General features: G+C 39.0%; 1 protein-coding gene across 2 annotated transcripts; it reads right to left on the bottom strand.

The window, feature by feature from the left end:
* Positions 1-4,384: 4,384 nt before the first annotated feature.
* Positions 4,385-24,331, bottom strand: LOC117415161 (patatin-like phospholipase domain-containing protein 2). 2 transcript variants are annotated; one of them, XM_059026967.1, is made up of 9 exons: positions 24,256-24,331; positions 20,281-20,513; positions 19,408-19,473; positions 10,429-10,638; positions 9,776-9,836; positions 8,416-8,643; positions 7,233-7,365; positions 6,685-6,804; positions 4,385-6,170 (listed from the first exon to the last, which is right to left on the bottom strand). In XM_059026967.1, the coding sequence occupies exons 1-9, from the start codon at positions 24,278-24,280 to the stop codon at positions 5,897-5,899; spliced, it is 1,350 nt and encodes a 449-aa protein (XP_058882950.1). In that variant the 5' UTR covers positions 24,281-24,331; the 3' UTR covers positions 4,385-5,896. The 2 variants fall into 2 exon arrangements, with proteins under 2 accessions (XP_058882950.1, XP_033881043.3); XM_034025152.3 differs by lacking the exon at positions 24,256-24,331 and adding an exon at positions 23,853-24,249.
* Positions 24,332-27,801: the final 3,470 nt, after the last annotated feature.

Here is a 27,801-nt window from a genome sequence, read left to right as displayed (position 1 = left end):
AGTAAAATATGTACTGAATATCTAGCGTACAAGACAGTGTAAGAGAAGTGCTATGGTAGAATATGCCTGAAACATACAAAATATACAATCACACAAATCATTTTAATTTTGAAAACCGAGCACTGCTTCGCCAAAACCGTCCCTTTGACTGCCCTTTACAACACGTTTTTATTTTGAATATAACCTACAATATTATATTCTATTTATTCATTTATTTATTAAATATACAAGCTTGTTATTTCTACTGGATCTGCCAGCCACCAATTCCTTCGTTTTGTACAAGGAATGCACCAGGGAAAATTTCAGTAGGAGAGATTTCATCTTGAAGTTAACCACAGCGCTTCGGTAGAAACATTTCGATCAAATAACTGCAAAGAATCAGGCTGCTGCAGCTCAACCTGGATTCAGTGCTGCACGGAGTGACACGCAGAGAAAACATATGTTACTTTTGTTTTAATTTTTTAGAACGTTTTTTAAGTAAACAATAAAAAATCCTGTCAGAAATGTTTTTGTTTACGGAGAGATTAATTAACGTACCTCCAGTCACAGCAAACCGTTATTTCTGCTGTAGGCAGGAAGTCGCGTTACCAATCTAGTGCACGCACTGTCAGTTGCATATTTTGTCCACCAGAGGTCCCCCCAGAATTATTAGCTACAGCAAAAGAATGAGCAAGAACACTAGAATAATTTTGGCGAAAGTCACATTCATAAGCAGGACATTTTTAACTCTGTTACATACCTACCACCCACCAACATGCACATAGTTTACCAAAGCTAGCAGTTTAGCTTTCGCGCCTGATCTGTTTGATAGAAACACAGCAAAGCCTTTACAGAAAAAGGGACAGTGCATTTAGCCATACTTGCGGGAGGTTTTCAATCATTTTCGGGAGGAGGGAGGGTGTTATGCAGATCAAGGAGACTCCCGGAAGTCCCGGGACGCTTGGGCTGTCTGTAGTGTTCCTGCTCTTATTCATTTATTTGCTGTCTCTGTGCAGCCTCCTGCGGTACTAACTTCCACGTGTGGATCGCACTGACAAGAGCACGGAATTCTGGGAGATTAGATTTCAGGCTGTGCCCGTCAGCCACAGAACAGTTTCAGAACTGCATAATTATTATGTTAAATAGGTCACAAATCAAAGTGCATTTAACAATATGTTCTGTTAAAAATGCGGTCCATTAATCTAAAGGTATCAGTACTATTACCCTCGTTAACTTAACACGTTTCTGGTGATTTTATTTTCCAGACTTGATTTTCAGTTCTTATCTTTTTTAGTTTTTCAGTTCTTATATTTTCAGTTCTTATCTTTTTTACAAATAATAGTTTTCAAAAGATCCGGGCCAACTTACATTTGAGAATTAATTGGAGTCATGTACCAATAAATTCAAGACTTCATATTTGTCCAACTCCAAACCTATGATCTCATCCCTTCTTTCCTCCGAGCCCCTCCTTTATTTGAAAAGTCAAGTAAACCAAGGTTCACAGGATCCTGGTTTATAATGCAATATAAAAATACTACTGCTATATGTGCATGCAAATACTATTTTTTATATGTTATTGTCACAAAGACGGCCGGAGTGGGTGGCGTCAGACCAGAAGCAGGAAATAAACAGACAGAGAGGTGTGGTTTGGTGAAGCTGAGCGAATGCTTTACTAATTAATTATTCACTTGAATCCCAGCACGTGAATTAATTCTGTGCAACCCCGTGCTTACATATTACATTTAACCAGCACGTGAAGTGATTTGTGCCCTCCTCGTGCCTAAATACAAATCTACACTTTTTAAATCACACGTGAAACACAGACCCGTTTATATCCCGTGTACCAATCTATACACCAACATTAACACACGCACGCAACATACAAAACATAATATACACACAGGGGCGGGGCACATTGCCACAGTTATATATGAGAGATGTTTTTAATATGTGACATCATCTCTAATTGATTATATTTTGCTAAATTAAAAATATGTGTTTCTTTTAACCTCATATTGTGTTTCAATATGTTTTTAATGAGTCAATTTTGATTCTATATACTAATGTCTAACAGAGTATTTGACAAAAGATTGCCTCATACAATATTCAAGTCAATTAGGTTCACTAAATTTAAGTGGTAATAATTTTCATTACAATTATTTATTTCTTAACAGATGCACTAACCAGGCTCTGACCTGTATCTGACTCTGAGAATATGCTATTGAAAGCAATTTCCACAGGCTCTTGTTTTTTCAAGGCCAAAGTCTGTGCAAGCACATTTTTTTAGATATATGACCTATCAATGTATGTTATGCCATAATTTTTGCATATTATTTCAAGATATATTTTTATCTGTGTTAAACCACTAATTCCATAAACCTTAATACTTGCAGTTTTTTTACTAAAGTGGAATGTGAGAAGACCCCCTCCTTTCTTAATAGCCCATACATCTTGATAAGAAGAGAGGTCCCTTTATTTTAGGCAGGAGTTTCTATCAAAGAACCATATTATAATGACTCCATCTGCCATCATTAAACAATAGTATAGTGGATTAATAACAAGGTACATTATAGTATATTATTACAAACTAAAAAAAAACATAGCATAATACCTTTTATATTCTGTAATTTAATGAATATTATAATGTCTAAAGGCCTTTTTATTTTATAGAAGGAGAAAGAAACTGAACTAATTCCCCAATTAATTAAATTGAATACTGCTCCGGCTTCCTTAATCTTTTATCACTACAGTAAAGTCATGAACAAGCAATAACACTCGTTAGTTTAAATAATGTTTTCTTATTAGACCAAAATACTTAAAACATACTATTAATCCTATGAAATCAAATAGATATTTTTAGTTTCAAATATCGTTCTGTCTAAAAAAGGGTTCATCATTTATTTTCACTAATTTACAATACCTGGCCTTTGTGTCTAATTTCTATTTCTTTGATGATTCTCTCTAAGATTTAAATTCAAATACAGGCCAGTATTAATGCATTCAACTTCCATAGCACTATAATGTCTGAACTAAGTTTGACCCTGTCCTTTGTTTATACAAAATCCAGCCGAAACAGGTTTTTTTCTTAAGACCTTGGCTGCTAAGTTTTAATGTTGATTTATATGTTGCAGAGAATCCCTTTCTAGTCTTATCTTCGGAAACATAAATTTATAGGTGGGATTAACGTCCACTTTTTTAGCCGAAATTGCGCATTTTTATCAAGCGTCATGCTTTCTAAAGATAAGACATACTAGCAGTAAATCATTTATTCCATATTTTCTTAAAGACTCAAGATTACTAAATACTTAATTAATTTCTTGACAAAAACAATGAGTAGACTGACCTATTTCATGGAGCAAGGGAGCCATTTACTAGTGGTACAAGGATACTCTCTCTTTATCCTTCCTTCAAAAAACCTCTAACCCTTTATTTTTTATATCAAAGTACATTCCATATTTGAAATCGTCCAGTACATGTCCAGCATATCTGCACGTTCCCAGCAGGATTCAACTTCTGTACCAGGTTCAGCTCTAATTGGTTCTATAACAAGTCCCTTGATCCAAAGTTTCTCCATCACAGGTGTAGACTGCCATGGTCTGACTTCATACCTACAAGATACTTAGACACATTTAGCTGGGCAAGGTTTAGGCCCAATCACTGTTTTTCTCCATGTCATCGGTTGGCAGACTTAACATAACTGAATCTGAATCAGTTGATGAACCGTGAACTGTAGCTTACTGAGATCCTCCATGCAAAGGGGTCCAATGTTTTACTGAACAGACTAACTGGTTCAGCGTCACCTTCGACAACATGATTTTTTAAAGGGGCACAGGAGAGAACAGATAAATTTGAGGTGACAAAGTTGTTTTTGTTTAGAGGCCCTTTTCCTGAGAATAAGATTCGGTACCAAAAGGCCTACACCAGTTTAACAGTCATGTCTATTTGTCACAAGGAAAAATCAACAAATTTCTTAGTCATAAAAACAGCTACTCCCTTTTGCACAAGACTGCACATGTTTTAAGACCATATAAGTAATAGTGAAAATTGTTAACAATTATAACTTGGATTCTCTGCCACTACTTACTGAAACACTGGATAAATTAAAAAGTATTCTTTCTTCAACAATAGTAGGCTGCAGGATTTTAAATAATTCAACCATCAGCAGACCCATGGTTTATGATTGACAATTTGATTAAGTTTAAACTGGCAAAATGCCTACCAAACTCTAGAGGGTGCTCAAGGACTGTGTTAGGAGTTAAATCCAGTTTTACTGAATACAGTGATTGTCATTTAATTGCATGTTAGTCCCTTGGATGTGCTTTTGTGAAACTGACCACCAGTGGTGATTGTTAAACATGTAAATAATAATAACAAACAACAAACATGGGGTTTTCATATTAAAATATTCTTTCAACATTTCTTTATATTAGCTGGACAGCATTAGTTTAGTTCTTACCATATTACAGTAAAAAGTTTTTCAAGAGTAAACTAAACAGCTTTTCAAAAGATAAGGATGTCCCACCCCACCCCGTTAACAGACATTAAAAATACTTTTGTTGCAATAGAGTATTTATTCTGCAGAAAAATTAAAGCATTGTTAAATTCTTTCCAAATCAAATCTACACAATTTTTCTTTAAAATAAGTTTACACCAATCTTGTCTTAACCTTAGATATAGGACACATCTATCTATCTATCTATAATATAACAATTCTCTCTATAATTTATTATATACACACAAAACACACTTTGTAAATATGACACATTTAAAAAAAATTAGCAGCAGTTGAAATGATTGTCCAGGTTGAACCAGAAAACAGTGATCCTGGTGAAATTGTATTTTTATTTCTTGCTCCTCTATGCAACTGAGAACAAGCAGGATACTACAATGGGAATTATTATTATTATTATTATTATTATTATTATTATTATTATATTATTATTATTATTTATTTCTTAGCAGACGCCCTTGTCCAGGGCGACTTCCAGTCGTAAACAGAAATACATTTCAAGAATCACAGTACAATTAATAATACAATTAAGAGCAAGATAAATACAATGACTTTGGTTCTAGCAAGTACAAGTATGACAAAATACCATTCAGGTTACTACACAAGCTAAACCAAAATAAAATACTGCTTCATTGTGCAAGTTTAGGGTAAAGCATACATTTAAGTAGGTGAAATATTCTGGGACAGTACATTGTGCAGCATTTGGAAAACCATTTATATTTTAAAGCCAGAATTAATTTTAAAGAGGATTGGTATCTCAAGTTTACTTCCTCTAAATCAAATCGGCTTACTTGTTGGCTTCCTGCCACACCTTGCTTGGCAGTGGGACACCACGTGCACAGAATGGTTGGACCAAATGCACTTCAAGGCAATACAGGCTCAGTTTTGTGTGCAATGCTTATAAATCCTAGAGACAATAACTTTGCTAACCCAATTCTGGTCTAAAAAAATGGTTTGGAAAAATAACCAAAAACATTTAATGTAAGGCACTTTGTTTTTAAATCTGATACTGCAGTTAAAACCTCCTTTTTAAAGTATTATGTAGTACATCAATAAATTAAATAATTCAGGGTATATAGTGCTTTTTACATTTGATAAATACAGAACTGAAGTAGAGAAATTTGAATTTTCTGCTGCCATGGTTCATACTTTTGCTAAATCCAGTACATGAAAAAATTTAGTAGGATGCAGACTTTGAAATGACCCAACCCTTTGAAGATCCATTGTTTAATAATTGATCATCTGATTTAGTGTACAGGAAGGAAACATTTCCTCGATGTTGTAACATCTTTGTCATTCGGTCCCCTTAGCTTTAAAATAAAGAGCAAATGGAAACCATATGTGGAATCTCCATGAGTAAATAATGAACAAAATCACAAATGCATATAGTTAATTTTCTGGTTTTTTTCACACTTCATCGAAGCCAAATTGGAAGTCTTTTTTGCAGGTGTTGGCCTCAGAGTCTTGCGAGCTTGCGAAGTAGCAGATCTGCCTGGGTGAGGAGCTGGGGATCAGGCCGAGGGGGGCTTGTTTGGTTAGCAGGGCTGGGGGGCTGTGGAAGTCCCAGTACCATCTGTCCAAGTCCACTGAGGAGAACTGGTGATATCCAGCCAGGCCAAGGTAGGGTTGGTCCATCTTTAGAGTGGGAGGGAGGCTCATGCATTTCCGTAGAGGGGGTGTGCTGCAAAACATGATGACAATACCAGAAGGTTAACCAAAGTTCAAGCTCCTCCATTAAAAAGTATTTTAAATACAACAATATTCATTAAGCACTAACTGTCTATAGAAAACATTTCAGATATGGCCCACTGTCTTCTGCTAATAGATTCAATATCCACGTCTCTATCTTTCAAATAATATGTCACACTTCACAAATATTCAAAATGTGCATTGCTATGCTGTTGCTTTATGAATAGCCTCTTTTTTTAAATACATTTAAATCACCAACTAAAATGGATGGACTGTTTACAAGAGAATACAGCTGTTGTGCTGTTTGTACTTCATTGCAAAATTTTACGGCATCTAATTCTGAATTTTCAGTAAATGAGACTGAACAAAACTGACCTTGTGCTTGGTCTCTTCAGAGAAGAGAATTGCATGGATACCACAGAGAAAATCATGTGGGTGAATGTATTCGATCAGCCGTACCAACTTGGCAACAACCACCTTTGAGAGCAGATTCTTAAGACGCCTACCTCGACTGCTGTTTCCCCATTCGTTGAACGGCTTGCTGATAAACTGAGCCGGCGATGTGCCGCAGTTGTTCTTGTAACCATCGCACATCATCAGGAAAGTCTGGGAGCCACTCTACCAACCTGTAGCACAAGAACATTTTACATTAGAAATTAGAAAAAAATATATAAAAGCCCCACTGATCAAGCTGGAGTGTGACACTATCACTCTCTGGAATTAAACTCGCTAATGTCACCACTCACCCAAAGGGACATACTCATAAAGCATTTACAACTGACATTACTGTTTGTTTCAAAGGCTTGACAGTAAACTCAAATTTTAAATATATAACTATGTGCACCAATGAGGGATTAAGATGGACCACAACCCTGTATTGTACATTTGTACCCAGATACTACAGCCGTACCACACACATTTCTGTTATAATACGCAATTTCTTTACTAGGTGCCGACTGAAGGAAACAGGTAGCTAACTGTATGTAGCTACTTGTAACTATCAGTTAGAGAATTACGGTAAGTGTTTGTGTTCCTAGCTTTATGAAGAATTTACCTTAAAGCAACAGAGTAAGCAGACTCCACTGGAAGTGTGTAGGGCAGCAGCATGTAGGATGCCACACGGATGGGCAGCATGTTGGAGACCTGGGCATAGAGACCATTCTTCTCCTTGCAGGCATCGAAAACAGCTACAGAAAAAATAGAGGTGATGAATAATTTAGGCTGGTGCGCACTGACCAGGCAAACAGCTAAGAAAACAACTTTTACAAAATAATTTACCTAGCTTGCTGTTTTTCACTACATAAAATAGAAGGATGGCAAGTGTTTGTTTTCAAATGAACCAGGAAGGGAAAGTTTGTTCTTTGTATTTTGCACATGCAATGCCTTGTGCAGATACTGGTTACTTATTGTAGTTTAAGTAGCTTATGGGCAGGCATGTGTCTTTTTGAGCCTTCCATTATACATTATATTTGATAGCTGGCTAACCAACAAACACAGCTATGCATGAAACCTCTTGCAATGTAAAATCCTTTGAGTGCACTAGCGTTGTACACACAGATTCCGTTCCTATCCCTCGGCCATTTATTAAAAAGCATAACAATATTTAAAGAGGAAGGATCCACAGAAATGCATCTCAGTAGGGGAAACTACTGGTGGTGGCACTAGGGATTATTAAACAAGGACATTAGACATGAAATGGTACATGCAGTTTTTTTTATCACTAAAATCATAAAAGCATCAACAGATCAAGGGATTTAGAAAAAACAACGGTGCAGAATATAAAATCCCCAGGCTTAGAGGATTGTAAGTTCCTCTTAGGTTCTGTTTCATTCATTGGTTCATTATTTTAGGAAAGCAGTCTCTGGGTAAATTGAGCAGAAAACCATGGCAATGTCCACAGATGCTCATACATGTATTTGAAGCAAGGATCAGTTTCAAATATCTGCATATCTATCAGACAAGCACAATCGGCACCAATGTTACCTACTTGCATGTTAAAACTTAGTCATGTACAGTATATCACAAAACAACAGATGTTAAAGACTTTAAAACTTGCCTGACAATTTAAAAGGCATTTATCATGTGATTTTGAAGTTCTGCAACTAGCTCCACCAAGGAGAATCAAGTGTAACATCATTATTGACATTATTAAAAAACTGAGAACACCAAAATAAACAAACATGTTTGGCTTATACGCCAATGGCTAGTAAGTGGCAACTGTATTGTGGGGTTGGTACCTTTTCTGAGTGCGGGCGGGAGATTCTCGATGAATTGTTCATCTAGAGACCAGTGCCGTTTACGCAAGAAACTAAAGGCTCTTAGTAATCTGTTCTTGGTGGTCTCCTCTTGTGTTGGTATAGTGCTCACACGTTTTCCCTGGCTGTTCCTCTCCCCAACAGAGCAGGTAGGCCCAGGGAGCTTCACCTCCGCCAGGCTAACCACAGAGGCGTGCAGCCTGAAAAGATCTGAACACAACATGCCTTCTGTTTAAGCTTGCCAAGGACACTTCAGACATTTTATACATGAAAACTGACTTTGGGGAAAAAAAAGCCACATTTAGCCATGCAGTGTTTATAACCCTAAAAATATGAAGGTAGTATCTCAAATGGTCTACGAGGTTGTGACAGAATACAGAAAATGTGGCGACAATACCAAAATGTTTTGTCTTTCAGAAGCCAAAAAGACAAATGACTACAGTATGGAAGCCATACTACTGTAGTTCACAGGTGAAAGTGAAGGGTATGTTACAGTTGCAATTTGAGGAAGCTTCAGAAGTCTGAAAATACCTCAAAACTGAGATGCGAGATGCACTCACAGGGTCACATTTACTAATGCATCTAAGAAATCCCAATTCTGAAGCTCCATCTGATATATATTGATATTTAGATATAATATACACAAATACATATATACATATATATATATATATATACAGACACACACACACACATATATATATTTTAATTTTAGCAGTGGGAAATTTTTTGGGTTAGAAATACAAGATCAATTAAGTACAGGTTGACATCTGATCGGAATACTCACCATAGACTTTATTATCTAATAATTGCATGAGGGCATTTGGCTTTTGCTCCAAAACCACCTAGTTCATTTGTAATATTCTGCCTCCTCAATAAATCCAGAAAATGTAAAGTCTATACTGGCACCAAAAGTCGGAATTCACCACCCCAAAACGAATATGAATGCATTCAGGTTATGAGGATACATTAACATTAAAAGAGACACAGTGAAACATGAATTAGCCTGTTACCAAAGGCACTTTTGCCAGGGGACTATAAAAGTTTAACTTTTTGCGAAGATACAAACTTAACATATATTTAGATTCAAAATACTGTTTAAAATATAACATTCTAAAATGATTTCCATCTTAAATTTTACCCATTTGATTAATAAAATGCACAATATTGGCATCAGGCACGGCGCCTTTTAAAAGTACCCTCAATTATTTCTCAAATATGCCTGCGAAAACAAAAAGCAGAATTCCTGACGATTTGAAAGCATCACTAGAAAAGGTTGCAGCCTTGTCATTGGTGGTCTTTGCAGCTTTTCTATGGTGATATGAGATTAGAATGTGCTTACTGTTCTCCTTCAGGAATCTAAGTGCATCATTGTATCCTTGCTGGCACATTTCTGCCAGTATCTGAAAACAAAACAGACTTCACTGAAATGGTCACTCTGATGATGTTTCTGTGTTGTTTTAAAGAACTTGGGTTTCTTAGTTTAAGATACAATTCAAATGATCAGATAATAAAAAAAAAAAAAATAAAAAAAAATGACAAATGCTTTGTACAGCTCACAATATACAATATATAAAAAGAATACTCTGATATATCAATCTTGCATTAAAAGCATTAACTGGGCTGGTAACTTGCGTCCATAAAAAGGATCTTCTAATAAAAGAATATAGGATTAATATAAAAAAAGGCTTCCAACAATATTAAAAAATATTTTTCCATTTTGTGTTGCAACACAGGGCCAAAGTACAGCAAAACCGTGTGTTCACAAATGAATATGGTCCATCTTGCTGTTTCGTTGTACATAACACACATTCTCAGATAAGTTACAGCAGGACTTGGCAGCCTGTTCACAAGTGGAAAAACTAGAGCGGATTACCCACAACACCCTTTTCAGTGGGATGCTGCACCTCAGTTGGTTGCTCTATTATTTCTACTAACTGTATGTCACTTACTGGCAGCTCCGAACTTCCAGCACTAAACAGAATTGCTGCTTACCTTGGGCTCAGGAGGAAAGAGTGCCCTGGTCAGTCTGTAGAAGTTGTTTAAGCTGAACTGGATGCTGGTGTTGGTAACTCGCAGTTCATGGAAGTTGCTGGAGTTATCTCTTGGACAGATGTCACTCTCCCCAGAGAATGGCGAGATGGTGATGGTGTTTTTCAGCTCGTACTGAGGAAGGTTGTTGCTGATTCCTCCATCTACGTAGCGCTAGGATAAAACAAATACAATAAAATGCTTTAAAAACGTATTTCTCATCAATTGAAAGGTCTTAAATCACAGGCCTCTGACTGGAATTTCCTCTTCTTTCACAAGGCCTAGGCGAGATGGTAATGTGTTAGGGGTGTTTTTTTGGAGGTTAATGTCTGAATCACTCTAGGATTTGAGTGCTTGATGTCTTTCTGACTTGAAGGTGAATTTGTTGACAATGGACTACACACACATAGGCACATGCATAACAAATTAGGAAAATCAGTCCACGTTCCTGGAGGGACAAGGTTTCACATGCCAACAGAACTCCATAGCAGGCATGGCTCAGCTGTGTAGGGGGGGGGGGGGGGGCAGAAAACCATTCCCTGGGGGCAGTTGCTTCACCATTACACATGTTGGGAGTTATTGGCAGATGCAATTAACATGCAACCAACTCTACATACGAGATGAAGTGTGTAAGATCAGGTTTTAGATGTGTGAATAAAATCCATATTATTTTCAAATCAAGACCCTACAATATTATGTTGCAGCTTCTGGGGTAGACTGTTAAGATCCCCAGTTGTTTTCTTTTTAATTCCATTTAGAGAAATGGAACAAAGGCTTACTAAATCTCATAGAGTTCAAGTTGTGTCCCACAATCTCCAGATTGTACAAAGGTATGCGAAAGGTGAAAGGTGAAAGGTGAAAGCCACAGCATCTGTTTATATTCTGAGAAACAAGAGGCCTTAAAGTTGCCTCCAATAACTTTGCGTTTTTTTTTTTTTTACCAATTAAAACATTATTGTTAAGAGAAGATTTAATTATCTTTCACTTTGAGCCATTTGGCTGCTAGCTTTTTGATGGATATCTAAAATGTGAAGCTGGAGGGTTAGCCAGTAGCTATGATGCAAAGTTCATCCACACCTGACAAATGGATTCAATACTTTGTTTAGTTTATGGCTTAGCTGACAGAGGTAATTAAAATGATGACACATATTTGGAAAAAAACAACAATACAGTAACTAATGACCAAAATAAAAAAACAATAAACAGCTAACCAGTACATAACATGCTAAATCTTTCCACACTGTCTGTCTACAGGCAGAACTGAATGGACGAATGCCAAGAAACATACGTTCAGAAACTACAATCTCTAGCCACAGACAACAACTTCCAGCCTCTCCAGATAGTTGTTTATTCAGTTGACAAATCCAGAGGAAAAAAAAAATATATATCACCCTTTTTGGTTCATTTATAATTGATTTGGCTGCTTTACTGTAGATTGTAAGGTTTGTTGCCAATTTACAAACCTCCCAATGGCCTTGGACCCAATTACCTGTATGTTTTACACATTTCCATTTGTCAATTACAATCATCCGAGAGAGGCCGGCTTAAAATTACATGCAATACAAATCCTCACAAAAGAAAATGTTCAGTTTCATGCCAGCAGTCTCTGGAACTCTCAAAATAGATGTGATCATTGCAGCTTTGATGGTACCACTTTTTGTCACACAAGGGCAATGTTCACTGTTGCAAAATAAAGAAACAACCCTATCATTCTGTAGTCTGTTTTAAAGCCCTATCAGTTGGACCAAGGAGAAAATGAATAAGTCAGCCAGTTCTTTATGAGCACAAAATCTCCTGACAACTGTAGCCAGAGCTATAATATATAGCTAATGATGTGTGAACAAAATGTTTACTCTGTGTGTTCTGCTCTCCCTTATCACAATTCAGCAAACTCAGACTGAGGCTTTACATGTATTATTTATGGTAATATGACTAACCAAACTGGTCAAAGTTGAGTACTCCTAAACTAAATACCAGGAAAGGCCTCTTAATTGCTTTGTTCTTATCGATTGCACATTTCAGTAGAATTAAAACCGTTACAAAACTGCATTTATATATGGAAAGCAGCGAATCCTTACAGAGAAACATATTATAGGTGTGAATTATGAAAGCTCTCAGAATCATGTCTAAGCTGCAAGCACATCTGATACACCGGAGTTTAACCATTAATCTATCCCTGAAACAAGGTCACCAGGATGTGAGACACAGAAAATGGTACAAAGTGGACAACAACAAGAATACTTTGATTAAAGATAACTCTGATATCATACCCATACCAAGTTGCTCATTTGGCGCACACAAAAAAAAAAAATTAAGCACAAGGGATGAATGGCATGTATTCTGTATTCATACTAAGCACAATGAGCAAAACTTGACAACAGGGAAGACTCTAGGAGCCATTCCGGAGAACAGACTTTGCTTCAGACTTGTCAGATAAATCAGTGCTGACCTGGCTACCCATGGTAACGCAAATCGCTGTGGAATTACACCACGTAAACATGTTTGCTACTACATTTAGCTACTTCCGCTAACATTAATTATACCTCTTTTCCACTGTACAACCGAGTCGAGTCAAGTGCCGTACCGAGCCCTCACAGTCCAGTTAAGGAGACCAACGGTACAGCTATATTTTGTAAATATATTTAGGAATTTCTTTATAATCCACAAATTTTACTGATTATATAGACTTAATAAAGTTCAATTAGTTCTGCTGAAGGGGAAAAAATAAGGTTTTAAAAATATGATTTGCCAAAGATATCCTGTTTTAAGGATAGTGGTCTTTATCTAGAGTTGTTTTTTGTTTGGGTGCTTAAAAAAAATAAGCTGTGCGAGCGCAACGGGAGCCCCAGGTGTATATATGGTACAGCTGTATTTTGTTTTACTATATTTTTGTAAATAAGTTTAGAATTTTTTTTTTCAGCATTTTTTTTCTTTATATTAACATAATAAAAGTCAAGGATGAAACATTTGGTAGAAATTTGATTTTCATTATGCGAGTTAAGTGTACCGTACCCACGGTTTATGTCCATTTGCTTCAAATCGTCAGAAATTCAGGCATAACCTTTCTCATTGCTGATGCTTGGCTGCAGATCCTCCTGAACACTTCTATCTGCCCACAGAGAAACTAGAGCCTGCACTTCCTCAGCATCCCAAGGCTGTACTTTTCTCTCATCATACTCGCTGCCAGGCATGTTGTTTGTTGTTTGTCTTTGTGGAGTGTAATGACACAACGTAATGATCACCATTCCTCCCTGGTCCCTACTCTAGACTCCTCCATGCCTCCCAGCACCCCCCTTACATTTTACATCCCCCTCCTTCCAATCTCTCCCCGCTGCAAAGTAATTAATTTCCGTCACTCCATTCCCTCCAACCTGACTTACCTCGCCCTTACAGTAAAACCTCCCCTCCTTTGTCATTACCTGACCTCCCCAATCCCTGAACCTCCCTCCTATCACTCCCCAATCAAATTAGGCCTCTGGAACGCATGTTCGGCCTGCAACAAGCCTGCAGCCACCTTAGATGCTTTCCTCTCCCTCCACTTTGACATCATGTGCTCACCAAAACATGGATTACATCACATAACACAGCCACCCCCGCTACCCTCACCTCTTCAGTTACCACTTTCTACCATTACCAACTGGGTGGGGGGTAAGGCGGAGGTACTTGGCTACTGCACCCTCCTCCTGGACCCCTGCCCCTTCTCCCCTAATAACTACCACCATCACCTCTTTTGAGTACCAACTTACCACCTTTGCCTCCCCTCAACGCAGTACCTTGCTTGTCATCTATTGTCCTCCCGCCCCTCCCTTCTCATTCTCTGACCATCCTGACTGCTTCCTCTCCTCCCTCTTCCCCACCCTTTCATTCTCCTAACCCCCCCCCCCCCCCCCCCGACTGACGGTGTCCCCCAGGGCTCTGTCCTTGGATCTTTGCTATTCTCCCTGTACACTTCACCTCTTGAAGCTCTTATTTCTTCATTTAACTTCCCCCATCATTTCTTTGCTGACAACACCCAGTTTTTCTTTTTGTTCCCCTCCTTTACCCCCGACCTTGCCGCCCGTATATCAGCTTGCTTGGTTGCTATCCAATCTTGGATGGCACGTTGATACCTCCTCATCAACCCATCAAAAACTGAAATCCTTTTCTTCCCCTCCCCCGCTTTTGCCCCACCCTGCCTCACCATCTCATTCCCTCCCTGGTCCCTCATTCCATCCCTCTCTGCTCATAACCTCAGCGTCATCTTTGACTCTACCCTCTCCCTTTCTGACCATACCTCAGCCATAACACGCATATGCCGTTTCCATTTATTCAACATCCGCAAAATATGCCCCTCCATTTCATTTTCTGCTACTAAACTCCTGGTTCACTCTCTCAATTTCACCAACCTCGACTACTGTAATTCCCTCCTCCTTGGCCTCCCCCCCTACGCTTTTACACCATTACAACAAATTCAAAACGCCTCTGCCCTGATCATATTCAACCTCCCCCGCTCCTTCCATACCTCCCCTCTTCTCCTCCAGTTACACTGGCTCCCTGTCTGTTATTGTTGCCTGTTGGGAGATGGTACGACGGGGATCTAAAGGACACAGTTCGTGTGGGAGAAGTTAGACAACAAGCAGTGGAAGGGTTGAAGAGCACAGACAGCTGCGCTCTACCAGGTAAACTAAAACTCTGGTGCTTTCAGTTTGGTCTACTGCCGAGGTTGCTGTGGCCACTGACTGTGTACGAGGTTTCTTTGACAACAGTAGAGAAGCTGGAAGCTTTAATCAGTTCATACATCAGGAAATGGTTGGGAGTTCCACGCTGCCTCAGCAGAGTGGGACTTTATGGTAAAGGAATACTGCAGCTACCAGTCTCTGCTCTAACCGAGGAGTTTAAGTGCGCCAAGGTCAGACTGGAAATGACTTTAGTAGAGTCACGTGATAAATGCGTAAGGGAGGCAGCACCTGTGTTGAAAACTGGAAGAAAGTGGGCAGCAAAGAAAGCTGTGGAAGATGCAAAGGCTGCCCTTCGAATTGGTGATATCATGGGGCAAGTTCAGCATGGAAGAGGGGGTCTTGGTTTCAGTTCAACTCCTCCTACATGGCACAAGGCGGCCCCAGCTCAAAGGAGGAAGCTGGTAGTCAACGAGGTGCAAAAGCAGGAGGAGAGGATGAGGTGTATAAAGGCCATTTCCCAGGCCAAGCAGGGAGAATGGATGAGATGGGAGAGTGTGGAACAACGCAAGATTGGCTGGAAAGACCTATGGTCAATGGAACAGAGCAGGATCAGTTTCCTCATCAGGTCAACATATGATGTTCTCCCATCACCACAGAACCTAAACCTCTGGGTAGGAGAGGATCCCTCATGTCCTTTGTGTTCATCACCTGCAACATTAAGGCACATTTTGACAGGATGTAAGGTGGCTCTTAGCCAAGGACGGTTTACTTGGCGCCATGACCAGGTGCTGCGATGTTTGGCCTTAGCATTGGAAGACAAGCGTAACATGACCAATAAGTTGTCACCTGTTCCATCAAAACATTACACACAAAAGACAACATTCCTCCGCCCAGGAGAGCAACCACCAAGAAAAGGTGTTAAAACCAATTCTCGCCCAGGACAACTGGAAGCTGCTAGAGACTGGAAAATGCTAGCAGATGTTGGTCAACGGCTTATTTTTCCACCTGAGATTGCCACCACTAACCTTCGACCAGATATTGTCTTGTGGTCTGGATCAGCACGCCTTGTTCACCTGGTAGAGTTAACAGTGCCATGGGAGGATGCTGTAGATGAGGCATATGAGAGGAAGAAACTGCGGTATGCTCAACTAGCCACTGAAGCGGAACAGCGAGGATGGAGAGTTCGGGTTTACCCAGTGGAAGTGGGTTGTCGAGGATTTGTGGCACACTCTACAACCCGGTTTCTCAGAGACGTCGGATTCAGTGGCCAAGAGTTGCGTCGCACAGTGAAGAACTTATCTGAAGCAGCAGAAAGGAGCAGCAACTGGCTGTGGTTGAGACGGAAAGATTCTGGCTGGGGACAGGTAAGTAAGCTGGGCTGAGTTGAGTGGGGGACGGAGGGGGGTGATGCTGGGACGCCAGAATCACCGTCGAGCCCTCTTGAGGTGTCGTGGGCTAGTCGACGAAACACTGAGGATGGAAGGTGCCCACTTGAAAACCCCAGAGATGTACCCTACTTAGCTCAATCCAGACGGTTGTCATGCTGATGCGCTGGGGAGGCCGCACTTTGGTTGATCCCCGGAGCCAGCATCGCAGCCGTTGTGTGTGCTGATGCGCCAGGGAGGCAAAATAAGCTGATCCCTGGAGCCAGCATTACACTTCAGCCATTAACACCAGACAGAAGGATATCTACATCATCATATGGAAGGAAACGTAAATGGATGGAGACACATATGGATCACATTAGTTTACTGTAAAGCTACGTCTTAGTTGGTGCTTATCTTGGCGAGAGCCGAGTTCAAATCAGCATGAAGTTTTAACATCTACTCTCGTGTAATGGAAATCATGTTCAAATTCCTTACCCTTGTATACAAATCTCTCCATGGTCTTGCTCCACCTTATCTGGTTGCACGGATCACCTACTATGTTCCTCCACGTCCCTTATGCGCCCAATCCCTATTGTCCTTCTCTGTCCCACCATCGCCCTGTGCCCAATCCCGTTTCCGTTCCTTTTCCCTTCTTGCTCCCCTTCATTGGAATAGACTCCCACTTATCATAAAACAGTCACCCACATTATGCAGTTTTTGGTCCTCCCTCAAAACGCATCTCTTCTCCCTAGACCATCTTACTAATACACCTGGCCCCTGACCTCCTGTTATGACCTTGCTTGCCTGACCCTGACCTAGCCTCTGGCCCGATGCTTTCATATTAGCAACTAATTTGTATCTCCCCACCCTAGCCCAATAACACATTCTTTCTTCACCCATTTTTCTTGATTGTGTTATTTTGTTTAAATTTGTAAAGCGCTTTGGTTAAAGGCACTATAAAAATGTAAGTAAATAAATAAATAAATAAATAAAAATGACGAAAATCCTTACCCCGCCCCTGACTCGGCTTGGCTCGCAGCCCGGTGAGGCCAGAGTTTCACAGTTTGGTTCTCACTCGGCTTGACAAATAACCTGTACCCGTACTGAGCCCTCACGGGTCGGGTGTGCTAGTGGAGAAGGGGTATCAGATAGCATGAGCTCAATATAGAGTAACTGTTATATAAACTGGAGCTCTCCTGCCAGAGACTTCCATGTACAATCTGCACAGTTGAAAAAGAATAACTTGCAGTCAGTAGGTCAGGAAATCTTTTATACAACGAAAGGATTAACCTAGATATCCAGAGATCCTTAAAACAACAGTTTGATCTTTGTTTTTCCTTCTCTGACCCCACATCTATAAACCCATGTGGCTTGTGCTTAACCTTTGCAGGTCTCCATTTTTTCTGCTCTGAAACAATTATATTTCCTTACTAGTAATATTATGTCATGTAAAAAATAGGTGACCTGGTATCCCAGATATGAAGATTTAAAAGTGCTACAATAGCATCAGCAGATTAACCACTACACTCAGTATAAGCACACCGGCCTTAAACGTTTCATTTCATGAATGCTTAATGCCTCAAAGCACTTGACATTGGACTACCCTTATACCACTTTGGAATGTTTGGCTTGTATAAAATAGAACACTTGAATTGACCCCACCACTTAAACAAGAATGAATGAAGATGTTCAAGCCAGCTTGTACTGTATTTTACCAATTTGTTTTATAAGCTTCCAGGTTGTAGGAGTCTCTCTAGTGTATATCATTGTGCAGGCCACATACCGGTGAGTGGTTACAACACTATTATTCTTGGAGTGTCTTACTGTCATCATACTTTATTCAGTTTATTTTAAATTTTACGGCTTTAAACACTTATATTAACTTTATATTCACTTTTATAATTATTTTTGTGTTTTTTTTATTCTAACCAAAATGCCCAATTTGAATGTCATGTCCTCTGGGTCACCAGCAAAGATAGACAACTTAGAAGAAGCGAGATTGTGACTACATTGGCATGACTCACCCGGCACTCAACGTGGCAGTGCCTTTACTTGGTATGGCATTGGGGACAACCTACCTACCTTTCATGTGAATAGTGATTCCTCTTGTATTCTTTGTGTGACAATACATTCTATTAATGAAATGTAATTGCATTAAACTAACTACAAAAATAAGACCTCAAACCTACATCACAACAGCCCAGATTATTACTGTACTTCCCAAACATCTTATTTTTAGCCTGCTATGCACTTGATCCCACAAGCTAATTTAGGACCTTTAAACCTGTGAATATCGCATCCAGATGTATACTGGATTTAAAGATAAGCAGGGAACCAACATCACAGTGTGTTAATTACAAAGGGAGTTTTAGTGTTTACTAAATGTTTACTGCCAAAAAAATCATTCAAATACTGCAGAAACACCATGTGCTTTTCCATATGACCAACTATTCCAAATATGTTTGATACAGGAAAACCCAGTATTTACGCCTACAGAAGAGTTTTGCCAATTTGTATGTGTAGAATGTATTATTCTGCAATACATAATCATGGCCTGAACATGTGCTAACTGAACTACCTTTATAAAAGTACCACTATATTTTTTGCAGGGTGTTTTTGCAGTTTTATCATGCTTTTCCAATGGTTATACAATGCATTTACCATAGTGTTTATTAATATGCTTTACCATACCTCTCTGTGCTTTACCATGCTTATCGATGCTTTCATTGTGTTTTATTACACTTTGCTATGTTTTTACTATGGAAAACGCTGAAAAGTGCCAGGAACAAGTTCAGTGATCTGATTATCACATCTTACGACAGCAAGCTCAGAGCTCATTAGGATATTTCTGAAACACTTATATAATATTGTAAATATATTTGCCAGTTTTGAAAAATACACTAAAGGCTGACACTTACCACTCCCCGAAATGATGGTGGTATTATGCCACAGTAAATGGGGACAAACGAACTGCAGATTAGTGCCTGTGGAGAGATGAGATCACAAGTCTATTAATGACATGGCTGAACACTGTGGATTATGGAAAAATAATCCACTGACATCAGACCCTCTGCTACTGTGAAGTCAATTGGATTGCTTGTTTGAAAACCGTTTTAATAGGTTACAGTGCCAGCATCAACAGTTCATTTGGAGAGGCTGAGTGTACAAATGTTTGTTTTTAACATTATTATAATTTTTTTTAATGGACACTATTTACATTTTAATCATGTTTAATTTCTTACCTGTTCCTATTGTTTATGTTGTATATTATTCCCTATAGTGGTTTCTGCTTATTTCATTGTGTGCCATGCTTATAAACTAGTTCAGAAAACAAATGCTTCTTAAGAGACTCCTCAAGCCTGATGGTGGGGAAAGAAGGAAGCATACAAGCATTGCACAGGCCGCAGAGCACAATACTTCAGCTATGGGCCACAATGCACAGCGCAACACTTATATACCTTTCCATCTCACTTACAATATCCATACCCTGGATAATTTAGCATGGCAAATAATGTTTTTAATAGGAAAATACAGATGGTATAAAATGTCCCTTTAATATACATGATAAAACTGAAAACACATTACTACACTACAGTAAATTAACTCATAATTGGTCCATAAAATAGAGGCTCCCTTCATATTTTCTTAATCAGAAACAGGACTGACTAGAACACCACAGAGATTTCCCTAATGAATTACACTGACAAAGAGAAGAACCTCTGCATTCCAGAAGAGCTGCCAGGTGGTCGGTCAGTCAGGTACAGATGTGCTGTGGGGTCCCTCTCCCCTACCTGGATAAGCTCCTCCTTGGAGCTGAACTCAGACACCAGGACGTTTTCCCCGTCGGACACGCGCGTGAGGGAGATGCAGAGCCGCCCCGTCGCCAGCTCGTGGGCGTTCTCGGGTAGGTTGTTGTAGAGCCCGTTTCGTAAAATCTTTACCAGGTTAAAGGTTGGGTGCAGGGGGCCCAGGTTCCTCTTTCTGGCTTCTTTAGCTACATCCATAACATCTGCACAGCACTGGGCTTAATATACAGATGAGAAAAACCAAAAACATTACTACAGGATAGCATTGTAATAGGATCACTTAACAATATAATGGCCTGCCACATAACAGCAATACGTATTTGGAGCATGTTAAGACACACACGCAGACTACAGGAGCTTGCTTACGGGAGAAGTGCTAGCATAGTTATTGATTTGATATTGCCTGATAAAATCAATGGCATTATATCACTGATTAATCTATATTTCATTGTTTTATAATTCTTCTTCTCCAGCAGGGACAGAGGGGTTTATCCATTAAATCATGATGTTTTCTGATATAAAAAAAAAAAATGTTATTCTATTTTTGGTGTAAAAATCAAAGTGCAATTACTAACGTCCTATTCTTTATTTATTTATTTTTTAACCCTGTTCAGCAAAATGGCTTAAAGTTAACTGCATGACTGGATTTGAAGTATTTTAACATTGCATTTGGTCATTGTTCCACCTCATTTTGCTTAATTATTTTTTCCTAGAATTTAAGACTTATAACATGGCATAAATCCAGGCCATTCTCTTATAAACTAATCTGAAACGCTACCAAGACAACTAACAGCATGCAGTATTTCTGGATACTAGCTGCTTCTTTGTTTTACGTCCTAGTTGATCTCTATCAGGACAGTCATCATGCCTCAAATAATATTCATCCCTCCACATTAAAAGCCTATCCTTACAAAAGGCCTCTTCAACAGGTTTTTGCCTGTTTTTTTAGCATGAATAATCACTAAAGGAGAAGGAATCAATCGAGAATGTTTAAAGACCATGACTGGCTTACAGTTAGAGAGAGATGATGAAAGCAATTTATTTCAGAAAATAAATGAGGCCAGGCCCATTGATCAAATGAATTCAGCAATAAACAATACAACCAGACATGTTGGAAATGTGAAACAAAATTCAATGCAGTGGGTGTTCCCCATTAGATAACTGACTGGGAGGACAATAAAAAGGCGATTAACAAAATCTAGCTGACAATGCCTTCTGCACACAGCACCATTGATATAATGAATCAAAAAACTGTTTTGTTCATGAAGACATTTTTAAGTGTGTATTTGTATTGAGTTTTATTGGGACCCTACACCTTGACCTTAGGATTTGTTGATTTTAAGTGAAAATACGATTCTACAGTATATTACTCTATTACAAGTAACATGCTGCTAAAATAATTTAAAGCACACATTTTCCTGATAAAACAGATTTACAGCAGGTAACTATGTTGACTGAAGTTCTCAGCGATTTAAAAAAAAAAGGAAAAAAGGCAAACAGCTATGTTAGCTACATTTAAAGGAGTACTAACTAAAACATCTTATTAACTTTCTTTACTAGGGACATTATTTTATTATTTAAGTTCTTGACTTGTTTTATGTTAATTTAGGATATGCAAATATACTGAATGAAATAATGCATCCTGAAGAAAAACGGGGACCAGTGATAATATTGTCATTTTTTTAAAGTGCTAATTGCAGTAAGATATGTAGCTCACACTCGTTATCAAACTAAGATAACTACTATATACAAAGACAATACTTAGAAACAAGCAAAAAAAATAGTTAATTGAAATTTACGGGATTGCTAAAAGTTGCACAAAAGAGAGTCAGAAACTAATTTAGTTACATATCTTTGCAAACTATGTCAACAACCCAAAGTAACCCCTTGTCTGAACTGATTTCAACTGTACAGTCAGCTCACACTAGCAACCAATTGCATCGCTCTGAGTGGAAGCATTACTGGTCACAAGACACTGTAGAGATCTATGGGAGCAAAATAATCTGATGAAAATTAACCTTTTACCTTAGCTTGTATTTGTTCTATCTATAATAAAGGTGGACATATGGAAAGGCCTCCATATCTCAATATGAAAACCTCACAAAACAAGCAAATGTTATCATCTGTCCTTGTTTGCATTTCTATATTGTACACTGGCAATGCCATTATAAAACCCTTAATAGAATCTCATTCTTTGAGGTTTCCATTACCAAATAGTTACATGCAAACAATTTTAAGTTACCCTATGAGGCAACTGAATTATTTCTGAGAATAATTTGTTTATTTAAATTGGTCTAAAGAGCATAACATTACTGTACCTTATAAACTGTTTGCTGTAAAATAAGTTCTTATAAAAGGCTATAACAGACATTCAAAATATAATTAGCACTCCCTACTGCTGCTAGTAGTTTTTTTGACCAAAAGACAAATCTACATGCAAAAATGTAGAGGAATGCAATATACAGACAACAAGTAGTTATAGACTACAATGATTGTTGAAGTGCTGGCTTGCTGTAAGTTTCAGGAACCCCTTACTGTAACATGGGGTTCTACATTCTGGCTGGGTATTCAATAAGAAACGTTGTTAGAACTGAAAGCAGGCGTGGCATTATGGTGCTGGATGTATTGCAATGAATAGGGCAGCAGTGTGGAGTAGTGGTTAGGGCTTTGGACTCTTGACCGGAGGGTCGTGGGTTCAATCCCTGGTAGGGGACGCTGCTGCTGTACCCTTGAGCAAGGTACTTTACCTAGATTGCTCCAATAAAAACCCAACTGTATAAATGGGTAATTGTATGTAAAAAATAATGTGATATCTTGTAACAATTGTAAGTCACCCTGGATAAGGGCATCTGCTAAGAAATAAATAATAAGAATAATAATAGCAGCAGATTCATTTTGCATGTTAAAGTTGCTGGTGGTACACAGCTGTACACTTCAAAACGGGCACCCAGTTGGAGCTTTAGATGCACCAGCTAGGCTCCGATTTGGCATGGAAATCATACAACTCTGGTATGAATCCCGAATACTGACAGTTACAGGCATTTCTTAGCAGACGCCCTTACCCAGGGCGATTTACAGTTCTATTACAAAATAAAACACATATCAAGAATTACAGTACAATTGATATTACAGGCATCTTAAAGTGCCAACGCTGCCATCCTTTTACACTGTAAAGACTCCACATGCGAATGACTTAAATAAGTGTAGCTACAGCGACTTAATGATATAAAGTATATCCGGCTACTAGTGCACTACGACTGTACTTTGTTGTACACGTTTGATTCAGCAAACTCTCGAGACGCACGTACTGCGGACTGAAAACAACCAGTAGTCTGTTTACAACGAACGTATACAATAGAAAGCCATTGTTGCATTTTATTCAACAGCCTACTTATCGTTAAAATAAAATATGTAAACAAAAAAAAAAACAGATTAATACATTTCTAAAGCAAATGCTAATTCTATGAACACGCATTTCAAAAAACGATGTAGGTACACATACATACAGCCATGGCATGCACAATCTCATGAAATAATAGTGAAATAGAAACGCATACCTAAGCAGGCTCCACACACCAGGGCAGCTGCAGTTAGGGCACCAGCAGATGCCCCGTAGATTTTGTTGGCATCTCTGATCAGGTAGGGGGCTTTTTCTTGAAAACAACTAGCAACACCGACGTGATACACCCCCAAAAACCCACAACCGGCAAAAGAGACATTCCACCCTCCTTCCAACTCAAACATCATTGGAGTCAGATCCTTTACTAGACTGTGTCTTAAAGCAACAAAAAACAAATATAAATAAATAAACAGGAGAACTCAAAACCGCACAAATTGCAGCATTATGTGTTATTCTACTGGTTTCGCATACTAGCATAACACAACACGAAACCCTTGCAAAGAAAGAACCGACAAAGACAACACGAAACACACACAAAGACAATTTGGTTTAATACAAACCTGATTTAAATAGGGTCCTGCCCATTCCTCTTTTCTACATGTTTTTTTACAACGACAGTGAGCCAATCCCGTAAAGCTGCTAAGCATGGTCTCATTCAGCTCATGCATATTCATATTTCAGCTCAAATCGGGCGGAGCAAGCGTTCTTAGACAGCTACTGAAAATACAGCGTTTGCTGTGGAATATGTCAATAGTTTGTATTCAATTATGGTACATCTGCAATTTAAAATATGAACTATTACATTTTAAACATTACATTTTTTTCTTGTTTCCAAGACAACCTGGGTGTGTGTGTTCCTTTTTCATATACCATGATAGGTTTTTGACTTTTGGATACTTAAAAAGTGGCTTAGATAAAATGATCACAGGCGTCCTGTCTCATGTCTTTTTTTGGAAAACACACTTGTTTCCCTTGGTTCAACTTCAGCACTTCTGAGAGGTCTAGAACTTTAAAATTTGAACTCGTGTCTAAAGTTCCCCTCAATATAACTCACAGACACTTGACACTTTGAATGAGTTTCTTGTGAATGCGGCAAGAACCTAAGTTACAATGACGGGTTCGATCCCCTCTATTTTCTCAATATATTGTAGCGATCTCGGTTCCCGCAGGCAGGCGCATCACACAGGGCGAGGAAATCCACACACGGACGGAGGGTGGGCGCGAACCCGGGTCCTCTAGCACTGAAGCATAGCGCCGATACCGCTGTACAAAAGAGCTACAATATTAATTGTTCTTGCCAAATGTTTAATTCTTATTTTTTTATTGTTTGTTCTATTTATTTTAAATAATGTAGACTTTCTGCATTAAAAGTGAATGTCATATTTTTGTAATAAAATATGAGCAATAAACCTGTGTATTCATGCTTATTTCCTGCAATGTTTTTTAATGATGTCATAAATCAGTCTGTTTGTTTGTTTTTTAAGGCTATAAACTATTAAAATCCTGAACTTCAAAAACCTTCATAATCATGATTATTTGTAATATGAATAAATCCACACAGCCCACTTCACTGTAACAAGGATTTGTATTTTGTGAATTTAAAATTAAAACATAATTTTTTTTTAAAAAACCAATATTGGGACACTACATGTATGCATGTAATCAGCAGTTTTAAATGCTGCAGTACCATATGAAATCATTATGAGGGCTTCAGAGAAAACGAAGGCTTCAGGCCATTCAACTTGTTCTGTGTTCTATTGAGGCTTCACACAATTCAATTGGCTCTATGTTTCAGTGCTTCGTATGAAGCAAACAAGTGCTTCAATGGTTCATTGGGGCTTCAAGTGCTTCATTGATTCATTGGGGCTTCAGATGATTCAGTGGTTTATTTGTGCTTCAAGTGATTCAGTGCTTCAGTGGTTTATTGGGGGTTCACACAATTCCGGTGCTTCAGTGTCTCATTGAAGCTTCAGCTAATTAAAATGAACACTGTTTTAATGGTTCATATGAAGCAATCAAGTACTTTGGTAACTTACTCGTTTTTCAGATGATTCAAATGGGCATTGTTTAGATTACTGTTTCATATGAAGCAAACAAATAAATGAAAGCATCACAAGATCAGCATCATTGAACTCTAGTCACATACATACCTTGTGTAGTACAGCACAGAAGCAATCCCGGTAAACTCCATTCTTTAAGGAGAGTTACAGATTTACACCCTACTGTAATATTAAATTAATGGAAAAGGAATTTCAAAATACTAAACCCTATTAAAATGCGGATTATTTGAGGTACTTGACAATTATTATTCTGGCTAAATTAATTGTTAAACTTAAAAAGAACTTCCATTGAAAAAATAGATACAATTCATTCTCAAGTGTTTCAGTATTATATACTAACAACTGTTAAAAAAAACAAAAATTGAAATCCCAATATTGCCACATAGATTACTTAGATTAAAGATATTTATGATATTGTCTGTTGAACCCTGGTCAGCCTGGGAGATTCCGCTGCACCTGGATCTCCTCAGTCAGACGAGAGGCACTCTCTGGCACTCAGAACCAGGCAGACTCCAACTGTGGGTCTGGCCCCTGAACAGGACCATCTGTCCGCCTTAGGGCTCTCAGACACAGTTGTCAGCACACTGCAGAACGCTAGGGCCTCCTCCGCAAGGTCTTGTATGCCTATAAATGTAAATATTTTCAAAATTGGTGTATGACCAGAGGTCGTGACCCTATTTATTGCCCTATATCAATTATTTTACAGTTTCTGCAAGATTTGCTAGAGGCAATATCTGCATGCTATGTCCCCACTGACTAAGTCTCCCTGGGTGCTCATCTTTTGGCGACCCGTTTCTAAAGGGTGCTCAGCGGTTACGTCCTCCTAGAAAGGACGTCCTCCACGAATGGAGTCTAGATGTGGAACTGGAGGCTCTCACTAAGGCCCCATTTGAACTTATACATTCCATAGTTGAAATATCTCTCTTTCAAGACAGCCATCACCTCTGCAAAGCAGGTTAGTAAGCTACAGGGTCTGTCAGTGCACAGTGCCTGTATGTGTATTTGGGATGATGGAAACAGGGCATCTTTATGTACAAACCCTGCTTCCCTCCATAAGGTGGTTATGGTTTTTCACTTAAACCAGTCAGTGGAACTACAGGCTTTCCATTTCCCTCCCTTTTCTTTGGAGGAAGATTGGAGATTGAATTCCCTCTGCCTGGTTCGGGCGTTGAGAGGTTATGTGGATAGGACGAGAGCGCTGCGTCAGTCTGACCAGCTCTTCGTCTGTCATGGTGAAAGGACCCTGTGTCAAACCCTCTCTAAGCAGCGACTGTCCCACTGGATTGTAGACACAGTTTTGACTGCATATACTAATGCCGGCTTACCCCCACCTGGGCGGGTGGCTGCGCACTCTACCAGAGGAGTGGCTATGTCATGGGCCACTTTTTAAAGGAACCTCATTGACCGATATTTGTACTGCGGCTAGCTGTGCTACTGCGCATACATTCACCAGGTTCTCTATGCCTTCATTAGGCACAAGGGTCCTTGAGGTTGCACGCTTGTACTGCTAACTTGGTTTTGTGGTGTCAAGACATCCCTCGTCTGCTGTCTCCACTCACGCTACCTTGCGAAGGCTTTGGTATACTTTCCCCAAAAATATTGGTTGTTCAAATTGAAAGGGATTGTTAGGTTATGGATGTAACCCTGGTTACCTGAAAGAGAAGATGACCAACAAACCTTACGATGTTGTATCGCGTTCGTGGGTCCGATGCAAAAGAGAACGTGATCACTTATTCCCTCGGTGGGCGGGACCGAGGACATCACTCCACGGATGGGACTATCGGCAGCTTTTATATAAAATGCCTGAGTTGTGGCAGGCATATCCCAAAAGTATTTGTTGTTGGTCATCTTCTTTTTCAAGAACCAGGGTTACATCCGTAACCTAACGTTTATCGCTGTGCTTTTGTTATTGTCCTGTTCCCGAGGACCCTCATGTGTCTTCTTGTTTTCATTCCAACTGAGCTCTCAATTACTTAACTGGACCCTTAATTGAACTGATAATTTGTTTAATTTTACTTTTTTTAATTGTTTTCAGCTCCTAAAAAG

Source organism: Acipenser ruthenus, chromosome 7 (assembly GCF_902713425.1).
Source record: "Acipenser ruthenus chromosome 7, fAciRut3.2 maternal haplotype, whole genome shotgun sequence".
Classification (NCBI taxonomy): domain Eukaryota; kingdom Metazoa; phylum Chordata; class Actinopteri; order Acipenseriformes; family Acipenseridae; genus Acipenser; species Acipenser ruthenus.
This window is presented reverse-complemented; position numbering and strand designations above follow the sequence as displayed.

Coding starts and splice junctions, on each gene's coding strand:
- LOC117415161 (XM_034025152.3), bottom strand. CDS start 24,042: ATGATGTTTGAGTTGGAAGGAGGGTGGAATGTCTCTTTTGCCGGTTGT. Junction 19,474..20,280: donor CCAAGGAGGAGCTTATCCAG/GTAGGGGAGAGG, acceptor ATCTCTCCACAG/GCACTAATCTGCAGTTCGTT. Junction 6,171..6,684: donor ATGGGGAAACAGCAGTCGAG/GTAGGCGTCTTA, acceptor CATGTTTTGCAG/CACACCCCCTCTACGGAAAT.